At 42.6% G+C, this 16,882-nt stretch overlaps 1 protein-coding gene across 1 annotated transcript; it reads right to left on the bottom strand.

The window, feature by feature from the left end:
* Positions 1-552: 552 nt before the first annotated feature.
* Positions 553-2,047, bottom strand: LOC308399862 (uncharacterized protein; the record flags this gene model as incomplete). The annotated part of the gene is made up of 5 exons (XM_080887273.1): positions 553-642; positions 719-780; positions 1,337-1,513; positions 1,686-1,756; positions 1,875-2,047. 5 exons carry the CDS (start codon positions 2,045-2,047, stop codon positions 553-555), a joined length of 573 nt encoding a protein of 190 aa, XP_080743399.1.
* Positions 2,048-16,882: the final 14,835 nt, after the last annotated feature.

Genomic DNA, 16,882 nt, shown 5'->3' with positions numbered 1-16,882 from the left:
CCCACGAACGTACAGGATGGAAGAGCAGTCAGAGACACCATATGCCACAACCATTTCCTGTGACCCGTCAACCCAACATGTTACAAGACAAATACACAGATACTGTGGTCAACTGCCTTTATTGGTCACCCTGTATGTCCTGTACACAAAGAATAAATGCGTATATTAGTATGTTGTACAAACACTGACATGATTCGTCCATCTATGATCACTCCACCCACCCTTAACTGTTGTTCCAGCAGTACAATCTCCAGCTTCGACTTTTGGATCTGCAGCTGGAGGTGCACCATTTCCATGTCGCACTTTCTTATCTTCCTGGCCAGATATGTCTTATACAGCTGCTTCACAGGGAGCTATTGCAACAAGGGACATAGCATTGGCATCCATAGTACATGCCTACTTAGGTTGGTTGTAAATCAGTGCTGAACAACCCACTGTGGAAAGGTTCGTTGTAGGAGTGGCTGGACCCTCTTCCTCTTCATTTCCAGCATCACTCTGCCGGGGACATAGTAAGTCCATGGTGTCATCATAGTACCACATTGTCGTCAGTTGTTATATTTTCCACTGTACACTGTATACCTCATAGTGTGGCTCTGTTGCAGCCTCCTCTGTAGCAGCTGTCACTGTTTCGTCATCATGTGCCTGTGGTGGAGACATTTAACAACATTGCTGTTCTACTGTTGACACATGTAGTCTGTGGAGTATTACGAGTACTCACAACTGCATGTCGGTCTGGCTCAACAGGGGGCTGCACCAGATGCAGTACACCATCACCGTCAACTGGAAGAATATGGGGTTCATACAGGTCACTCATGACTTATGTGGGCGCAAATGGCAATTACCAGACATACCAATCACCATACACCTCATTGTCAGTATGCTCTCAGAGACAACCGACACTGAGGGAAGGCAAAATCAGTAGGTGTCAGGGTGGAAACGCTTTTATGAGCTTTATGTTGCATTGAGGTATATGTTCATATGTTACACTTATTGGGAAAGGTACGGAATGTACTACTCGCTCTGTCTCTGGGAACAGGGAGCTCACCCTGTGGGAGGTTAACACACACACACGCATGTATGCAAAATTAAAGGACACTGCTATGCTCATAATAAAGACGTACCACTGCAGCTCGGTGTGTGTGAGTCTCTCCCTGGGCCCTCACCCGTGCAGCACGTTAACAGTTTCCAAGTGTCTCAGTGTTGTTTATTCACCTAACTGTTTGATGACTGTCATTCTCTGTCAGTAGGACAGTAACTTCACTACGACATAGTTCATTTTGGTCAAGGTGACTGTGCAGAATGGATGTATGCACGCCATGTATTGTTTTGGATTTACCCCTTATGTAGGCACTTGTGTCTTGTGGGGTTGTTGCCACAGAGGATGTCCCCGCAGAGATGCCTTCAGCCACAGGGCGCCCACTGTTTTGGCTGAGGGCCAACTGCTCAGCCTCTGTGAGTGGTGGTGGTGGAGGACCCCCACCTGTTTTTCGGGCCTCCGCTTTTTTTCTGTTGGCTGTGACGGCACACATTTGGGCATACAGAGTAGGCAAATGTGTACTTGTGATGTGCTCAGATAATTTCAATATGTGCTTACAGGTGGTATATTACTGTAGCCTCTAACTGCAATTGATTTACATAGGACACACAGACCAAGCACTATGGCTCATAATACAATTACACCTTACCTGTTTGGACTATGTTTTTATACTTCATTTTTACTTGCTGCCAGGAACGTTTGGGGCCTGTTGGGTTGCACCTGCGCTCACATCACATCACAAAATAAAATGTATAACATAATAAATAGAATGACATATGATAAAATAACGTGTTATATGGGTGGAAATCCCTAGATCAATGTTTAAATTAACACTCACGCATTGACTCTGTCGGCTATGTTTTGCCATGCATGCTCCCTTTCCTTTGCAGCTGCGGCTGTGTTACTTTTTTTCTGCATGATGTGCATGCTGTCGGCATATGCTGCCATCAGAATTTCCGCCTCGAGCACTGTGAAATACGTCGACCGCGCCTTCTTTCCCTCCGTCTCCATGGTGACTCGCTTAATCTGTGCTCCACTGATCGGGGCTTTATGTATCCTCGTGCGCGTGCATAACTTGGGGTTGTAGCAACTCCGCGTTGATTGAACTAATTGTTATCAGCCTTTCTGAAACGGAATATTCCGAGTTGGACAGTTCGGGGTTACTCAACCGTGAGTGTCGTTTTTCACTCTGAGTTTTCTAAACCGGCTTCCTGAAACAGGGCCCTGGGCCCTATTTCAGGAAGCCGGTTTAGTGCAAACTCTGAGTAAGTATACCCTGAGTTAACGAAAACTCTGGGTTTTCGGTTTCACAAAGCGAGTTTAGATTAATTCTGAGTGAGTTACTATGACGACACACTCCGTGAAGCTAACCTGCCCCCTAGCAGGTTTACTTCAACTAACCCTGACGTTCTCCGCCTCTTTGTCGGAAACCTGACTGTAGGAAGTGTCAGACATGGCGTGCTCCTTCCTTGAAGAGCCAGTAGATGTTGAAGCCCAAATTCTCCGCAGAGCTCTCCGCCGGGAGAGAGTGATTAGAGCGCATTTGGACATTTTATCATTTCCTGATGATTTCCTGTGTGAACGTTACCGTTTTTCAGCACAATCTACAATTTATTTGAATAACATCCTCAGGCCTAATATTGCTCATGTGACACATCGTGGACATCCTCTCAGTTCTGTACATATTATTTTTTATCGCACTTCGGTTTTTTGCAAACGGGAGCTTTCTGTATAATATTGGTGACGCTGAGCACGTTTCCAAGGCTACCGTCTGTTGGGCAGTCAGGAATGTTACAGTTGCACTGAAACGTCTCCTGTACTCGTTTGTGGTGTTCCTTCTTTCCCTCCGTCTCCATGGTGACTCGCTTAATCTGTGCTCCACTAATCAGGGCTTTATGTATCCTCGTGCGCGCGCTTAATTAGGGATTAAAGCAACTCCGCGTTGATTGAACTAATTGTTATCAGCCTTTCTGAAACCGAATATTCCGAGTTGGACAGTTCGGGGTTACTCAACCCTGAGTATCGTTTTTCACTCTGAGTTTTCTAAACCGGCTTCCTGAAATAGGGCCCTGCAGTCTATCTGGGTCAGATATAAACCAAGTTTAGGTGCAGTTTATTTTCATTGTGCTGACTTTTTACAGTCAGTTACAATAACTCGTACTGCGTTCTAGCTAGCATGACGGAGTTTCTATACAGTTGGGTGGGTGCTATGATGTTACTGGTGAATATTATTTTATTCATATGGTTAGTTAGTAGAGTTGCCTACCGTCCTGTAAAAAACGGAATCCTCTGGTATTCAGAGTTAATATTACACGTTTCGTATTGAGCTGAAAGTAAACGCAATTTGTCCCGTACTTCAGCTACAATAAAAAAAAAAAAAGACAAAAAGCTGGAGTTATTCTCCGTCTTTACGCTGTCAGCTGCCTCTTCTTCTCTCATTCTCTCCCCCTCCTCTCCTGCTGCTACTTCAATCATGAAACTGATTAAGATCAGCTGATCGGCATTTCTGCCGCAAGTCCTGTCTCTCTTGCTTGTTTATCTCCCACTTTGTGCCAGGAGGAGGTCGCGTTAAATAGCAGAAGCGCCTTTAAACTTGATAAGCTGTTGTTAGAATTTATTTAATATTACTTTCTAGTATCAGCTGATGTTTGTTGGAGCCATGGCCGTAAAAGCTGCTGGTCATTATGTCGGTTTGGTTATCTGGTGAGAGGGAAACATGAAGATGAAACCAGGAGATGTCCTTACTGAATCATCAGAGCTGAACAGGTGATGGAGAAACAGGTTTACCTTTTAGGTGACGTGAATGGGTTGAAGGAAAGCTATAAACTGTTTCTGTGAGACAACTTACACCAGGATCCTTTTTTATGTAGCTGGCAGCTGGTAACTGTACAGGGGCGGGTCTAGCAAAGTTTTGCCATGGGGCAGGTAGAGCATTAACAGGGAGAGGGGGGCACAAAGAAATACTTTTCTTTCTTATTCTCATTTAAAATTTCTAGCTTTTAACAAATAATTATCCGAATCTTACAACCAAAGTTTTCATCTGATGTCAAATTTATAGAAATCCATTATTGTACATAGTAAGTTTTTTTCAGGGTCCCAACATAATTTCTTCAGAAGAAAGTACTGTACATGATGCCAGTATTTTCCCCACATCCCACATTTTCTAGATACTGTACTAGTACTTTGTGTAAAATGCCATCAAAAAGTCAGTTAAGTTTTATTCTTTCTCACCTGTCTTTCTGTCTCCTTTCACTTTTTAAAGGTTGTCATGTTAGGAAAAATATTTTGCCCTGCCATGCTGTTTATTGATGTGGTAAATGAATAGTTTATGAAAATATCACTAAATCTGTCATTTATTATTTTTAATATTCAGTAATGGTCATGTCTCACCTCTAGTCTTCTCTGTCTTAATTTCAGGTTTCCACCATGTGTTGTAGATAGTTCAGTAAGTTAACTCAACCAAGCAGTCTTTGGGTTTCGGCTAAGTGCTGTTTAGAATACCAGAATAGGGAGGATGGTGTAGGTTTAAATTTATTAGATTGATACATATGTACCAACAAGACAGTGTATATCACTGTCACAATGACGTTTGTTTTCATTCAAAGGCTTTATGGTTTTTCCTATAATACCTGGTGGGCCGGTTTCTAGTCAAAATGCGCGGGCTGATTTTTTTGTCCCAGTCCAGCCCTGGCTGCTAAGATGGTTCTCCAGTTTCGTCCAAGGACTTTACAAATGCTTTTATTCATGCCTCTGCACTCATCTTGAAACCAGCAGGTTAGTTTGTCACAGTAAGAAGGAGGAGTCACAAAAAAAGAGGTTCTTTTTCTTTTTACTACAGCTTTTTTTTTTGTTCATTTAGTTGGCAAGAAATACAAAAGTTTTTGGTTTGTTAAAATTGCTTAACCAGTCTAGGTCAATGATGGAAATGTCAGCTATTTGAGTTAAATAAAATTCACATTATAATTTGAACACTGGTGCTAGCATGCCCCCACAAGTTGAGTAATACAAGCTACACACATGGGTTAAGTCAGAACCCAAGGACAGAAAAAAAAACAAAAAGACAGAAAATAACCAATCCTAACATTTTATTCCATAATGATTGTTCTTGTTTAAAATCTCCATTCAGAAATTGTCTGACTCATTGTCATTTGCATATTCCACCTTAAACCAAACTACATTCTTACACTCATTTGTATTTCACCCTTAATTTGAACCAGTCAATGTTTCATCTTCCCCTAGCAAACCAATCAGTTCCACTGTCTGAGCCTCAGTCATGTGTATAATGAGCTGTCAGCCAATCACATTAAGCCCAGGGGCAGACGCCGCCTCGTGATTGGATACTTGCTGTGAACGGTGGTTTTCTCTGTTTAATGTTTAACTTCTTGGTTCTTTAAATGTTTTAACTTCATTTTTTTCATGTTTCAATATCAAAGTTTTGGACAGCTTTTAAATGAAAGTTAAAAATACTCCCAGAGAACACAATAGAAACGTGTTATGACCGGTTGTGTGCAGGCAGGAATAGGACCCAAGATGCAGACACTCAGAGGCAAAACTTGAACTCAAATGTAAGATAACTGGATATATCAAAATAAACTTACACCAGAAGACTGCCAGAACGCACAGCAAGATAAGGGTAGATCACAACACAGAGAAACAGAGGGCTTAAATACACAGAGGGAGCAATCAGGGAATAGGTAACAGGAGGGAAACACAGCTGGGGCAAATCAGGCCTAACGAGACAAGGGGAAGCAAAACCAGATACATTAACATCAGACATGGACCTTCAAAATAAAACAGGAAACATAACACGGACTGAACTAAAGACACAGACTCACATGCAGGCACTACAACAGAGGAAACAGAGACATGGGACCAGGGCAGACACTGACTGGACACGGGGATATAGCAACTAAGAATTACACAGAGACATAAACCATAAGACAGAACTCTAACAAAGAAACCAAAGAATAGAAATGATAAATAATACATAAACTCAAAACCCTGGGTCAACGACCCAGGCATCCTAATAAAATGTGTACCAAATTATGCAGGTGGTGAGAGAGCTCAAAATTTCAGCTTGCTATGAGATTTTAAATTCATATTGTATTGGCAAGACCTGTGTTTTGTTTTTTTGATTGATTGATTGATTGATTGAATCTTTATTTTGAACATGTTGAAAAAGTATAAAAAAAAATAGAATTAAAAGAGACAAATGAACAAAGCAAACAAAAGGAAAACGAGCAACCACAACTCCAAATAACGTCCATGTTCAAAAAGGAGCAGGAAGAAGCATAAGCTTATTTAATCCCACCCCTTTTCCACTATCTAGTATCAATAGACTACAGAAATACCTCCTTGTAATTACATTATATGTTATGTGTAATTTTTTTTTTTTTTTTTTTTTTTTTTTAATATATACACATATGTTTCTATCTATCCATACCTACGTATATACACACATACGCACATATACACATTTTCAATAACCCCATTAACACCTGAAGGATACACAACCTACAATTTTATATATATTTAATATATATTTAAAACACCCAGCACGCCCCTGCGGGCGGTTTATCCTTCAAGCTCGGGTCCTCTACCAGAGGCCTGGGAGCTTGAGGGTCCTGCGCAGTATCTTAGCTGTTCCCAGGACTGCACTCTTCTGGACAGAGATCTCCGATGTTGTTCCTGGGATCTGCTGGAGCCACTCGCCTAGCTTGGGAGTCACCGCACCTAGTGCTCCGATTACCACGGGGACCACCGTTACCTTCACCCTCCACATCCTCTCGAGCTCTTCTCTGAGCCCTTGGTATTTCTTCAGCTTCTCGTGTTCCTTCTTCCTGATATTGCTGTCATTCGGAACCGCTACATCGATCACTACGGCCATCTTCTTCTGTTTGTCTACCACCACTATGTCCGGTTGGTTAGCCACCACCATTTTGTCCGTCTGTATCTGGAAGTCCCACAGGATCTTAGCTCGGTCATTCTCCACCACCCTTGGGGGCATCTCCCATTTTGACCTCGGGACTTCCAGGTTATACTCGGCACAGATGTTCCTGTACACTATGCCGGCCACTTGGTTATGGCGTTCCATGTATGCCTTGCCTGCTAGCATCTTGCACCCTGCTGTTATGTGCTGGATTGTCTCTGGGGCATCTTTACACAGCCTGCACCTGGGGTCTTGCCTGGTGTGATAGACCCCAGCCTCTATGGATCTTGTGCTCAGAGCTTGTTCTTGTGCTGCCATGATTAGTGCCTCTGTGCTGTCTTTCAGTCCAGCTTTGTCCAGCCACTGGTAGGATTTCTGGATATCAGCCACCTCCTCTATCTGCCGGTGGTACATACCGTGCAGGGGCCTGTCCTTCCATGATGGTTCCTCGTCTCCCTCCTCTTTCTTGGGTTTCTGCTGCCTGAGGTATTCACTGAGCACTCGGTCAGTTGGGGCCATCTTCCTAATGTATTCTTGGATGTTCGTTGTCTCATCCTGGACTGTGGTGCTGACACTCACCAGTCCCCGGCCCCCTTCCTTCCGCTTAGCGTACAGCCTCAGGGTGCTGGACTTGGGGTGAAACCCTCCATGCATGGTAAGGAGCTTTCTTGTCTTTATGTCAGTGGCTTCTATCTCCTCCTTTGGCCAGCCTATTACCCCAGCAGGGTACCTGATCACGGGCAGGGTGTACGTGTTGATGGCCCGGATCTTGTTCTTACCATTCAGCTGACTCCTCAGGACTTGCCTGACCCTCTGCAGGTACTTGGTGGTTGCAGCTTTTCTAGCGGCCTCTTCGTGGTTCCCATTCGCCTGTGGGATCCCCAAGTACTTGTAACTGTCCTCTATGTCTGCAATGTTGCCTTCTGGTAGTTCAATCCCCTCAGTTCTGACTACCTTCCCTCTCTTTGTTACCATCCGACTACACTTCTCCAGTCCGAACGACATTCCAATGTCATTGCTGTATAGCCTGGTAGTGTGGATCAGTGAATCGATGTCTCGTTCACTCTTGGCATACAGCTTGATGTCATCCATGTACAGGAGGTGGCTGACAACTGCTCTGTTCCATAGTCGGTATCCGTAGCCAGTCTTGTTAATGATCTCACTGAGGGGGTTCAGGCCTATGCAGAACAGCAGTGGGGACAGAGCATCTCCTTGGTAGATCCCGCACTTGATGGTGACTTGTGCTATGGGCTTGGAGTTGGCCTCTAGTGTTGTACGCCACATCCCCATTGAGTTCCTGATGAAGGCTCTTAGGGTCCCATTGATCTTGTACAATTCTAGGCATTCCAGTATCCAGCTGTGGGGCATTGAGTCATAGGCCTTCTTGTAATCAATCCAGGCAGTGCACAGGTTGGTCAGTCTGGTCTTGCAGTCTCGGCTGATTGTTCTGTCTACCAGTAGCTGGTGTTTTGCGCCTCTGGTATTCTTGCCAATTCCTTTCTGTGTCCCGCTCATGTATTGACCCATGTGCCTGTTCATCTTAGCCGATATGATGCCTGACAGGAGCTTCCATGTAGTACTGAGGCAGGTTATTGGTCGGTAGTTGGAGGGGACCGGTCCCTTCTTGGGGTCCTTGGGGATCAGGACCGTCCGGCCTTCAGTTAGCCATTCCGGGTGTCTCTCGTTAACTAGCAGCTGGTTCATTTGTGCTGCCAGACGCTCGTGGAGTGCAGTCAGCTTCTTCAGCCAGTAGGCGTGAACCATGTCGGGCCCTGGTGCTGTCCAACTCTTCATACTGGAGACCCTTTCTTGGATATCTGCCACTGTGATGGTTACTGGACCCTGTTCAGGGAGGTCGCTGTGGTCTGCCCTCAGATCCTCTAGCCACTGAGCATTGCCGTTATGGGTTGCATCCTTCTCCCATATGCTCTTCCAGTATTGCTCCGTCTCCAGCCTTGGTGGTGCTGTTCTCTTATTGTTCCCTTGCCACTGAGAGTACACCTTTGCTGGTTCTGTGGAGAACAGCTGGTTTATTCTCCTGCCTTCTATCTCTCTGGTGTACCTCCTCAAGCGGCTGGCCAAGGCTGTGAGTCTTTGCTTGGCAGTTTCCAAGGCCTCAGGTATGGACAGCTTGCTGTATTTCTTAGGCACCTTATTTGTCGCACCTTTCTGCAACTCCGTTAGTTGGCTAACCTCCCTCCGTGCTACTTTGATCTTGCCCTCTAGCCTCCTTCTCCATGGAGGGTACTGCCCCTTGTCGCTGTTCAACTTGTAGCCAAGCATCTCACTGATCACTGTTGCCGTATTGTAGATCAGCTTGTTAGTGTCGGTAATATATATATATATATATATATATATATATATATATATATATATATATATATATTACATACATAGTATATAAATTTTGTTTGTTTGTTTGTTTAGGGGTAGATTGTCTGCCACGACAGTACATACAACCATAATTATTTGTGGACAAAGACACATTTATTGTAGTTTTGCCTCGAACACCACCACAGTGGATTTTAAATCAAACAATCAAGATGATAAGTGATTTCCACCCACTTTCATACACAATTGATCATGTTAGAGTCTCAAAATTAGTTAGCTAAAGTAGCATAATGGAATATAATAACTCTTTTAAAACTTGCATTAACATCCTTCACATGGATTGGAATAAAATGATGTTTTTCCTCCCTTGAGTTGCTCTGCCAGGCCTTTCCTTCAGCCACGTTCAGGTTTTGGATTTCTCTGCCTTTAGTTTTACATTTAATAACTGAAAAGTTACTCTGCTGGGTTGAGATTAGGTGACTGACTTGGAAATTTCTTAACCTTGAGAAACTCTTGGCTTGCTTTTGAAGTATGCTTTGTGTCATTGTCCATTTTCACTGTAAAGAAAACACTGACTCTGTTCCACTGGCAGCCCCTCCACCCTTATTTGTTTATTACATTATATTACTGCCCTTGTATACACCCCCACAATGTTTCTGTTTCAATGTTTCTACATACACCAGGTATATAGTTTAATCAGATAGATAGATAGATAGAATTGATGAAATTCTGGGGCAATACTGATGCAGAAGATAAGGATGCCATTCATGGGACCCATTTGTTGGGAACCAAAGAAGTCTTTACGAATGATCAATAAACATTTAACCAGCTAAACATTAAAGTGTTATCTTCACTATCTACTATCAGTTATATGATTTGCTGTCAACAAGGCCAGCGTTTGGCCAAAATAGTGGCAAAATGATAGAAAATGGGGTATAAGTTCAAACAAGTACACCCAGCGGTAAAATGGTCAAAACTACTGTTGTGTTGTTCCTAAAGCACCACTCCTCAGCCATCTGAGGTAGAGCGAGTTCTTTCCACGTCTCAGAGAACAAACAGATTGAAGAAATGATAATTAGAACAAATTAGGAACATCTGTGCTCAAACATACACACATGCCAACTGTCCTCGTCCAGCCATTAGTGTGCGTGTGTTTTTAGTTTTTCATCTGCAGCAGCTGTTTTTCTGTCTTGAGGCGACTAAAATCTCTCTCTCTTACTCCTCATTCTCACTAAATTTATTTTTTTAAACTCCCCCCCCCCCCCCCAAATGTTTCACACTTCCTCTCTCTCTCTCTCTCTCTCACACACACACACACACACACACACACACACACACACACACACAGAGCAGTCTGCCAGGCTGTGATTAGAGAGGAAGGTTGCAGGGGATATAAAAAAAGAAGAAGGGAAAAGATACTAAGATTCTTTAAGCAACAAATATAACCTATAGACTGCTCTTTATGTGCTTTCCCAGTAATTCAATATTTGCAACATTTAAAATATTCAGTTCAGTTGTTTTTCTTATTTCTTATTTCACACGGACAGAAAGACAAACAGGTGTGTCAGGTTGATTTATTTCTTTTGGCTGGAGGGCTTCTCTCCCTCTGCTCTCCCTTTCTTCTTTTACTTTTTAGCTCCTCCGGGGATGAAAACCCTCTCTCCTCTTTCTTTATTTACTTTCCTTCCACTCCTCTTTTCCTCCTTCAGTCTCTGCCTTTCAAATTTATAAGTGAGGAGAGGAAAAAACATGAATCCAAACTTTAAATGAGCTAATTTAAAATCAAGCTGCCTGATTACACAGTCATCATGGGTTTCTCTGACTAACCTCACAGAGACCAAGTGTAATGATGCGTTCAGGTACTCAGTGATTCAGAAGTTGTGCCACATCACCAGTGGTAACATGGGACGTGAAATTAGAGAAATTTCCTACCAGACTGCATGTTATGACTGTAACAATGTGTTCTCACCACAGGGTGTCAAGTAATGGTGTTTTGTCAGATGCCTTCTGCATCTCACCATTATTCGCGAGTCTTCTGGCACTGAATCTTTGGCATACCAGCCATGGTAGGGCAAGATGGTGGGGGTATGAATAACAGGTTTGTCAGCCAGGAGAAGATTGTTCACACCTTTGTTATATTGTGTTCATGAGCTGGTTAGGTTACACACTAAAAACTCTTTTCTTAGTGTAGCAACCTACGAAAAAGGGAAAATGTTGGTTTGATGTGAAAAAGGTAGACGGCATCATTGCACCACACATTGATGTTTATAGTGAATGCCATATTTTGAATGTTTCAGCTGCCGCCATTGTTTCATTGTGTTTGGAGCTATGAGTGACAATATCTGGAAGACAGAGCAGTGTGCTAAGCTATCAGTTGACTCTGACAAACTTGATTAGGCCCCAATCACACAGGACTAGAGGCCAGTTGACACCAATCTGGAAACCGTGGGTCACTAGGGAAAATATCCCACCTGCCTTTTAAACATGAAGAATATGAGTTGAAACCATGTTTAAATTTACATTAACTGGAAAATTTCACTCCTGGTGTCAAGAAGGTCTTGATGTTCAAGATTACTATTTCTCTTTTTGAAATTACATTGACTATTATATTGTAAAACACTGATCCATCCCTTTTTAACCCTTTAGGACACAATTATAGTCTGACTGGGACTCATGTTCTCACTGATCTCTACTTATTTTTTCTTCTTTTGTACGCTCCAGCAGGAAAAAAAAAGATGTCCCTGATGAATGTCACTGCTATCCTTCCTCTTACTTACAATGACACTCAGTGTGTATGAAAGCTAACTGAAATAACAATTCTCACACTTTAATCAAACACTAATCATGCTATCTGTCATAAGCAAGCAGAGCTAAGCCTCCAGCACAGTCCTATGGAGGCGCCATGCAGTGCATGTAATAACTGAGCACTTTCAAAAACATGTGGATCCATGTGCTGCTCTTGTTTGTGTTTGTGCTGTTGTATTTTGATTTGTTTTTCTCTTTAAACTATGTTGTTAAAATAAAATTTAAAAAACCTCTTCCTGAGTTAAATGCCCAGCAAAGACGTATATTTAAAATGAACTAGAGGTAGAAAAAAACAACACATTCATGCCTGTCAAATATTTCTGCATTGTTTAGAAAAACAGTGAAGAGCAGATAGTTAGCAGTGTGGAAACTCATCAATAAAAAGCCCGTCATGCACAGCAAAAATCAAATGCTACAACAAAACAGTAAACACAGCAACCTAGTTGAAAAGTTGAAATTCAGAGGTATGCCTTATCTTTGGTGAGATAAAATAAAAGACAATAAAAGAAAAGATAAAATTCCCTCACCGCAAGCATGACAAACAATACTACAAGTTCATACACAGTATGAAGTAATGTAACATGGAGTAACACAATATTTTTGTTTCGTAACAATTATATCTGACACAACAGCAGCTCACACGACAAAAACACACACAGTTAGAACTGCATGCTTGTGCTGTTGTAAATCATGCCTGTGACAGATTGGTGTTGCCAAGGGGAAAATATATAGCAATTTAAACATCACATTCTCACACAGTGAGTAATGTGAGTGCGGGATGACTGACAGGAAAACAAGAATAGAGGGAGAAAGCAGAGAAACGATCACAGGGCTGAGCTCAGGTCTGACAAAGTGTCTGTCTGCGCACATATGTCTCCCTGCCTGTCACCGCTTATTTATTTTATTTACTTATCTGTGTGTGAATTTGTCAGTCTGTGTGCTGAGAATTCAGATTTCCTTAAAGGTGAACTCGACATGGAGCAGAGAAGTTGGAGTTGGATAGTTTCAGACTCTCATGACTATTTTTGCTCTTAACTGAAATCCTAAAACCATATCAAACACGTGCGGTGACGTAGGACTCTAAAATCAGGGTGTGGTCAGTACACTGTGTGACAAGATTAAGAATAAGATTGTCATTTTTAATATTATCATTTTATAGTTTGTATATATATTGATTTTTAAAATGTAATTATGTGGTCAATCTAGCCTTCCTAGAGTTTTCTCTGTCAAGTGTCTGTTAGGTTACTTCTATCTTATTTTGTGAGTCCTTGTCTCGTCTGCCTTGCTTTTAGTGCTACGTCCTGTGTTTAATTTAATGAAATTTAATTTAATTTAATTTAATGAAACGCTGCCTGAGGGAAGCAAAGGACACCTACAGGAGGAAGGTGGAGCAGAAGTTGGAGAGGAACAATATGAGGGAGGTCTGGAATGGTGTGAAAACCATCACAGGCCACAACACCAAGAAAAGCACAGTGGGGGGGACTGTGGAGAAGGCAAACGAACTCAACAACTTCTTCAACAGGTTTGACCAGCCCACAACCCCCCCACCCTCACCCTCACCTTCACTACAGAGTCCTCTCCCCACTCTCCTGCCTCCCTCGCTTCCCCCCCTTCCTGACACCATGACACCCCCCTCCTCCAATCCCTCTCTCAGCAGCAAGACATCTCCCCCCCTCCCCTCCTCCCAAACATCTCCCAGTGTCACAGTGGATCAGGTCAGGAGGCAACTGAGGAAGCTTCGCCCCAGAAAGGCAGCAGGCCCAGACAAGGTGTGTCCTAGGATGCTTAAGGCGTGTGCCGCTGAACTTGGGGAGCCGCTACAACGAGTCTTCAACCTCAGTCTGCGACTGGGGAGAGTGCCCGCCCTATGGAAGACATCCTGCATCGTCCCGGTCCCCAAAAAGAACCGGCCCAATGAGCTGAATGACTTCCGACCGGTGGCACTGACGTCACATCTTATGAAGACTCTAGAGCGGCTCTTCCTCAACCTCCTCCGACCACAGGTACAACATGCCCAGGACCCACTACAGTTTGCATACAAGGTGGGTGTCGGAGTGGAGGATGCCATCCTGTACCTCCTACACAGAGCCCACTCACACCTGGATGGGGGAAAAGGCACGGTCAGGATCCTGTTTCTTGACTTTTCCAGTGCCTTTAATACCATCCGGCCCTGTATGCTTCAGGAAAAACTGAACAGGATGGAGGTGGACCCCTGCCTGGTGGCTTGGATCTCCGACTACCTCACCGACAGACCACAGTACGTCAGGCTGAAGGACATCATGTCTGACACAGTGGTCAGCAGCACAGGAGCACCACAGGGAACTGTGCTGTCCCCTCTTCTCTTCACCCTGTACACCTCTGACTTCTGCTACAACTCTGAATTATGCCACATTCAGAAGTTTGCAGATGACACAGCCATCATGGGGTGTATCTGGGATGATCAGGAAGAGGAGTACAGAAGTCTGGTGAGGAACTTTGTCGCATGGAGTCACACAAACCACCTGCAACTCAACACCTCAAAGACTAAGGAACTGGTTGTGGACTTCGGGAGGTCCAGAGAAGGTCCACTGCCAGTTCAGATAGAGGGGGAGGAGGTGGAGGTGGTCAACAAGTACAAGTACCTCGGGCTGTGGGTGGACAATAAACTGGACTGGTCATGCAACACAGAGCACCTGTATAAAAAAGCCCAAAGCCGACTGTACTTCCTCAGGAGGCTGAGGTCTTTTAACATCTGCAGGAAGCTCCTGAGGATGTTTTACCAGTCAGTGGTTGCTGGAGTACTTTTCTATGCTGTGGTGTGCTGGGGGAGCAGCACAGCAAAGAGGGACTCATCCAGGCTGGAGAAACTGATCAGGAGGGCTAGCTCTGTGGTCGGCATGAAGCTGGACACTCTGGTGACAGTGGCAGAGAAAAGGACACTAAAGAAACTGCTGGACATTATGGACAATGCCAGGCATCCTCTGCACACGGCCATAAACAACCAGAAGAGTCTGTTCAGTGACAGGTTGCTTCTCCCCAAGACAAGAACTAACAGACTTAAAAACTCCTTTGTCCCACACGCCATCAGACTGTTTAACTCCTCTCTGGAGGGGAGAGGGAGGGGAAACAGGAGGACAAAGGAGGGAACAACTAAGCTGTAGTGCCTCTGCACCTCACTGTACAATACCTTGTGCAATACTTTTTGTAAATAGTCAACAGTGCAATAGACTCAATACTTGAAATGTGCAATTCACTTGTATTTTTATTTTTTATTCCTATTTATTCTATTTATCCCCTTTGTATATTTTATTTATATTTGTCTCTGTATTTATATATGTGTGTGTGTGTGTGTGTGTGTGTGTGTGTGTGTGTGTGTGTGTGTATATATATATATATATATATATATATATATATAACAGTTCTGTAACTGTAACTTTGGTCGTTGCTGTGCTTTTTTTGGAAGTCGAATTTCCCAGAGGAACCCACCCGAGGGATTAATAAAGTTCTATCTTATCTTATCTCTTATCTTAATTAGTTCTGCTGTTTCCAGCTCCCCTGGTTCCCTTGTGTGTTTTGGTGTGTATGTGTTGCCTGAGTGTCTGTTACGTTGTGCTGTTTCTCTGCCTGCTGCCCATTTGTCTCTGTTGTCTAGATTTAGTTACTTTGTATCTTGGAGTATGGTTTCTCTCTGCTTTGGATTTTTGTTTTGGGCTTTTTTAAAATCACTTTTTGAACTTTGTCTTTATGCCCTCACTCTACATATGCCAGACCTTGAAATTGAGACATAAATGAAAAGATAAAAATGATAAATACGAACTTTAAAGATCTAGTTGCTGAGCATGAATTCCCTAAACTATTTTATTGTATTTGTGTATATTGCAGAATAAATTCCCATTACAAATACAGTAGAAAACTTACAGATCAATACAAGTTATTGATGATGGGAGCTATATTTATATTTTTTGTTAGTTTATATGGATAACAAAAACAATTAAACACAAGCTTCAAAATTCCACCACAAAAATGTTTTTCTTTAGTTAAATATAAACAATGCTGAAATATTATTAGTTTCTTATAACTTAACCTGCTCTTCTTAGCTTTTGTCTGTTTAGTGTTTACTTCAGATTTCACAGTTTTCAGATGTTTTAGAGTCTAAATGCTTCTTTAGTAACAAATGCAAACATGGCCTGAGGCTCTATAAGTTAAAAAAGAAAAAGAATGTTTTCAGCTGCAATGAAATAATCCGCATGACTGTACTCACGGGTCTTACAATAAGGTTTAGCTTTGATCTACCAACTATTTCTAAAAATTAAAAAAAATTGGATTTATATAATGTTTGAGAAAAAGACTTTTTTTCCTCTGCAGACCGCCAGAGTAAATCAAACACTGTTGATGTGATTTCAGTGCAGATTCAAGAAGTTCTCACAATTTGAACCATCTAAAAATTACTACAATGATATACACAGCCCCCCCCATTTTCAGAGGTTCAAAATTATTGGGACAATTGACTGACAAGCTGTTTCACGCCTTCATAATTGGAAATACATGAAATTTACAAGAAGATGCAAATCACAGGTTACAATCAAGACTCAGAAGGTCAGATTGGAGCAGACAAAAATTCTGAAAATAAATCTTTGGAGAGTTGAGATTGGAATGATGGGAAGAGAAAAATATGGAGAAGGTGAGAAATAACTCATCACCTGAAACATGTCTTCTGACATGGGCGAGATAGTGTTATGCCATGAGCATGTATGGTTAGTAGTGGAGCTGGGCCACTAGTTCTTATTGATGATGTTACTGCT

Source organism: Rhamphochromis sp. 'chilingali', assembly GCF_963969265.1.
Source record: "Rhamphochromis sp. 'chilingali' genome assembly, chromosome: 7".
Lineage (NCBI taxonomy): Eukaryota > Metazoa > Chordata > Actinopteri > Cichliformes > Cichlidae > Rhamphochromis > Rhamphochromis sp. 'chilingali'.
Note: the sequence above shows the minus strand (reverse complement) of the source record. Positions and strands in the feature narration are given on the sequence as shown.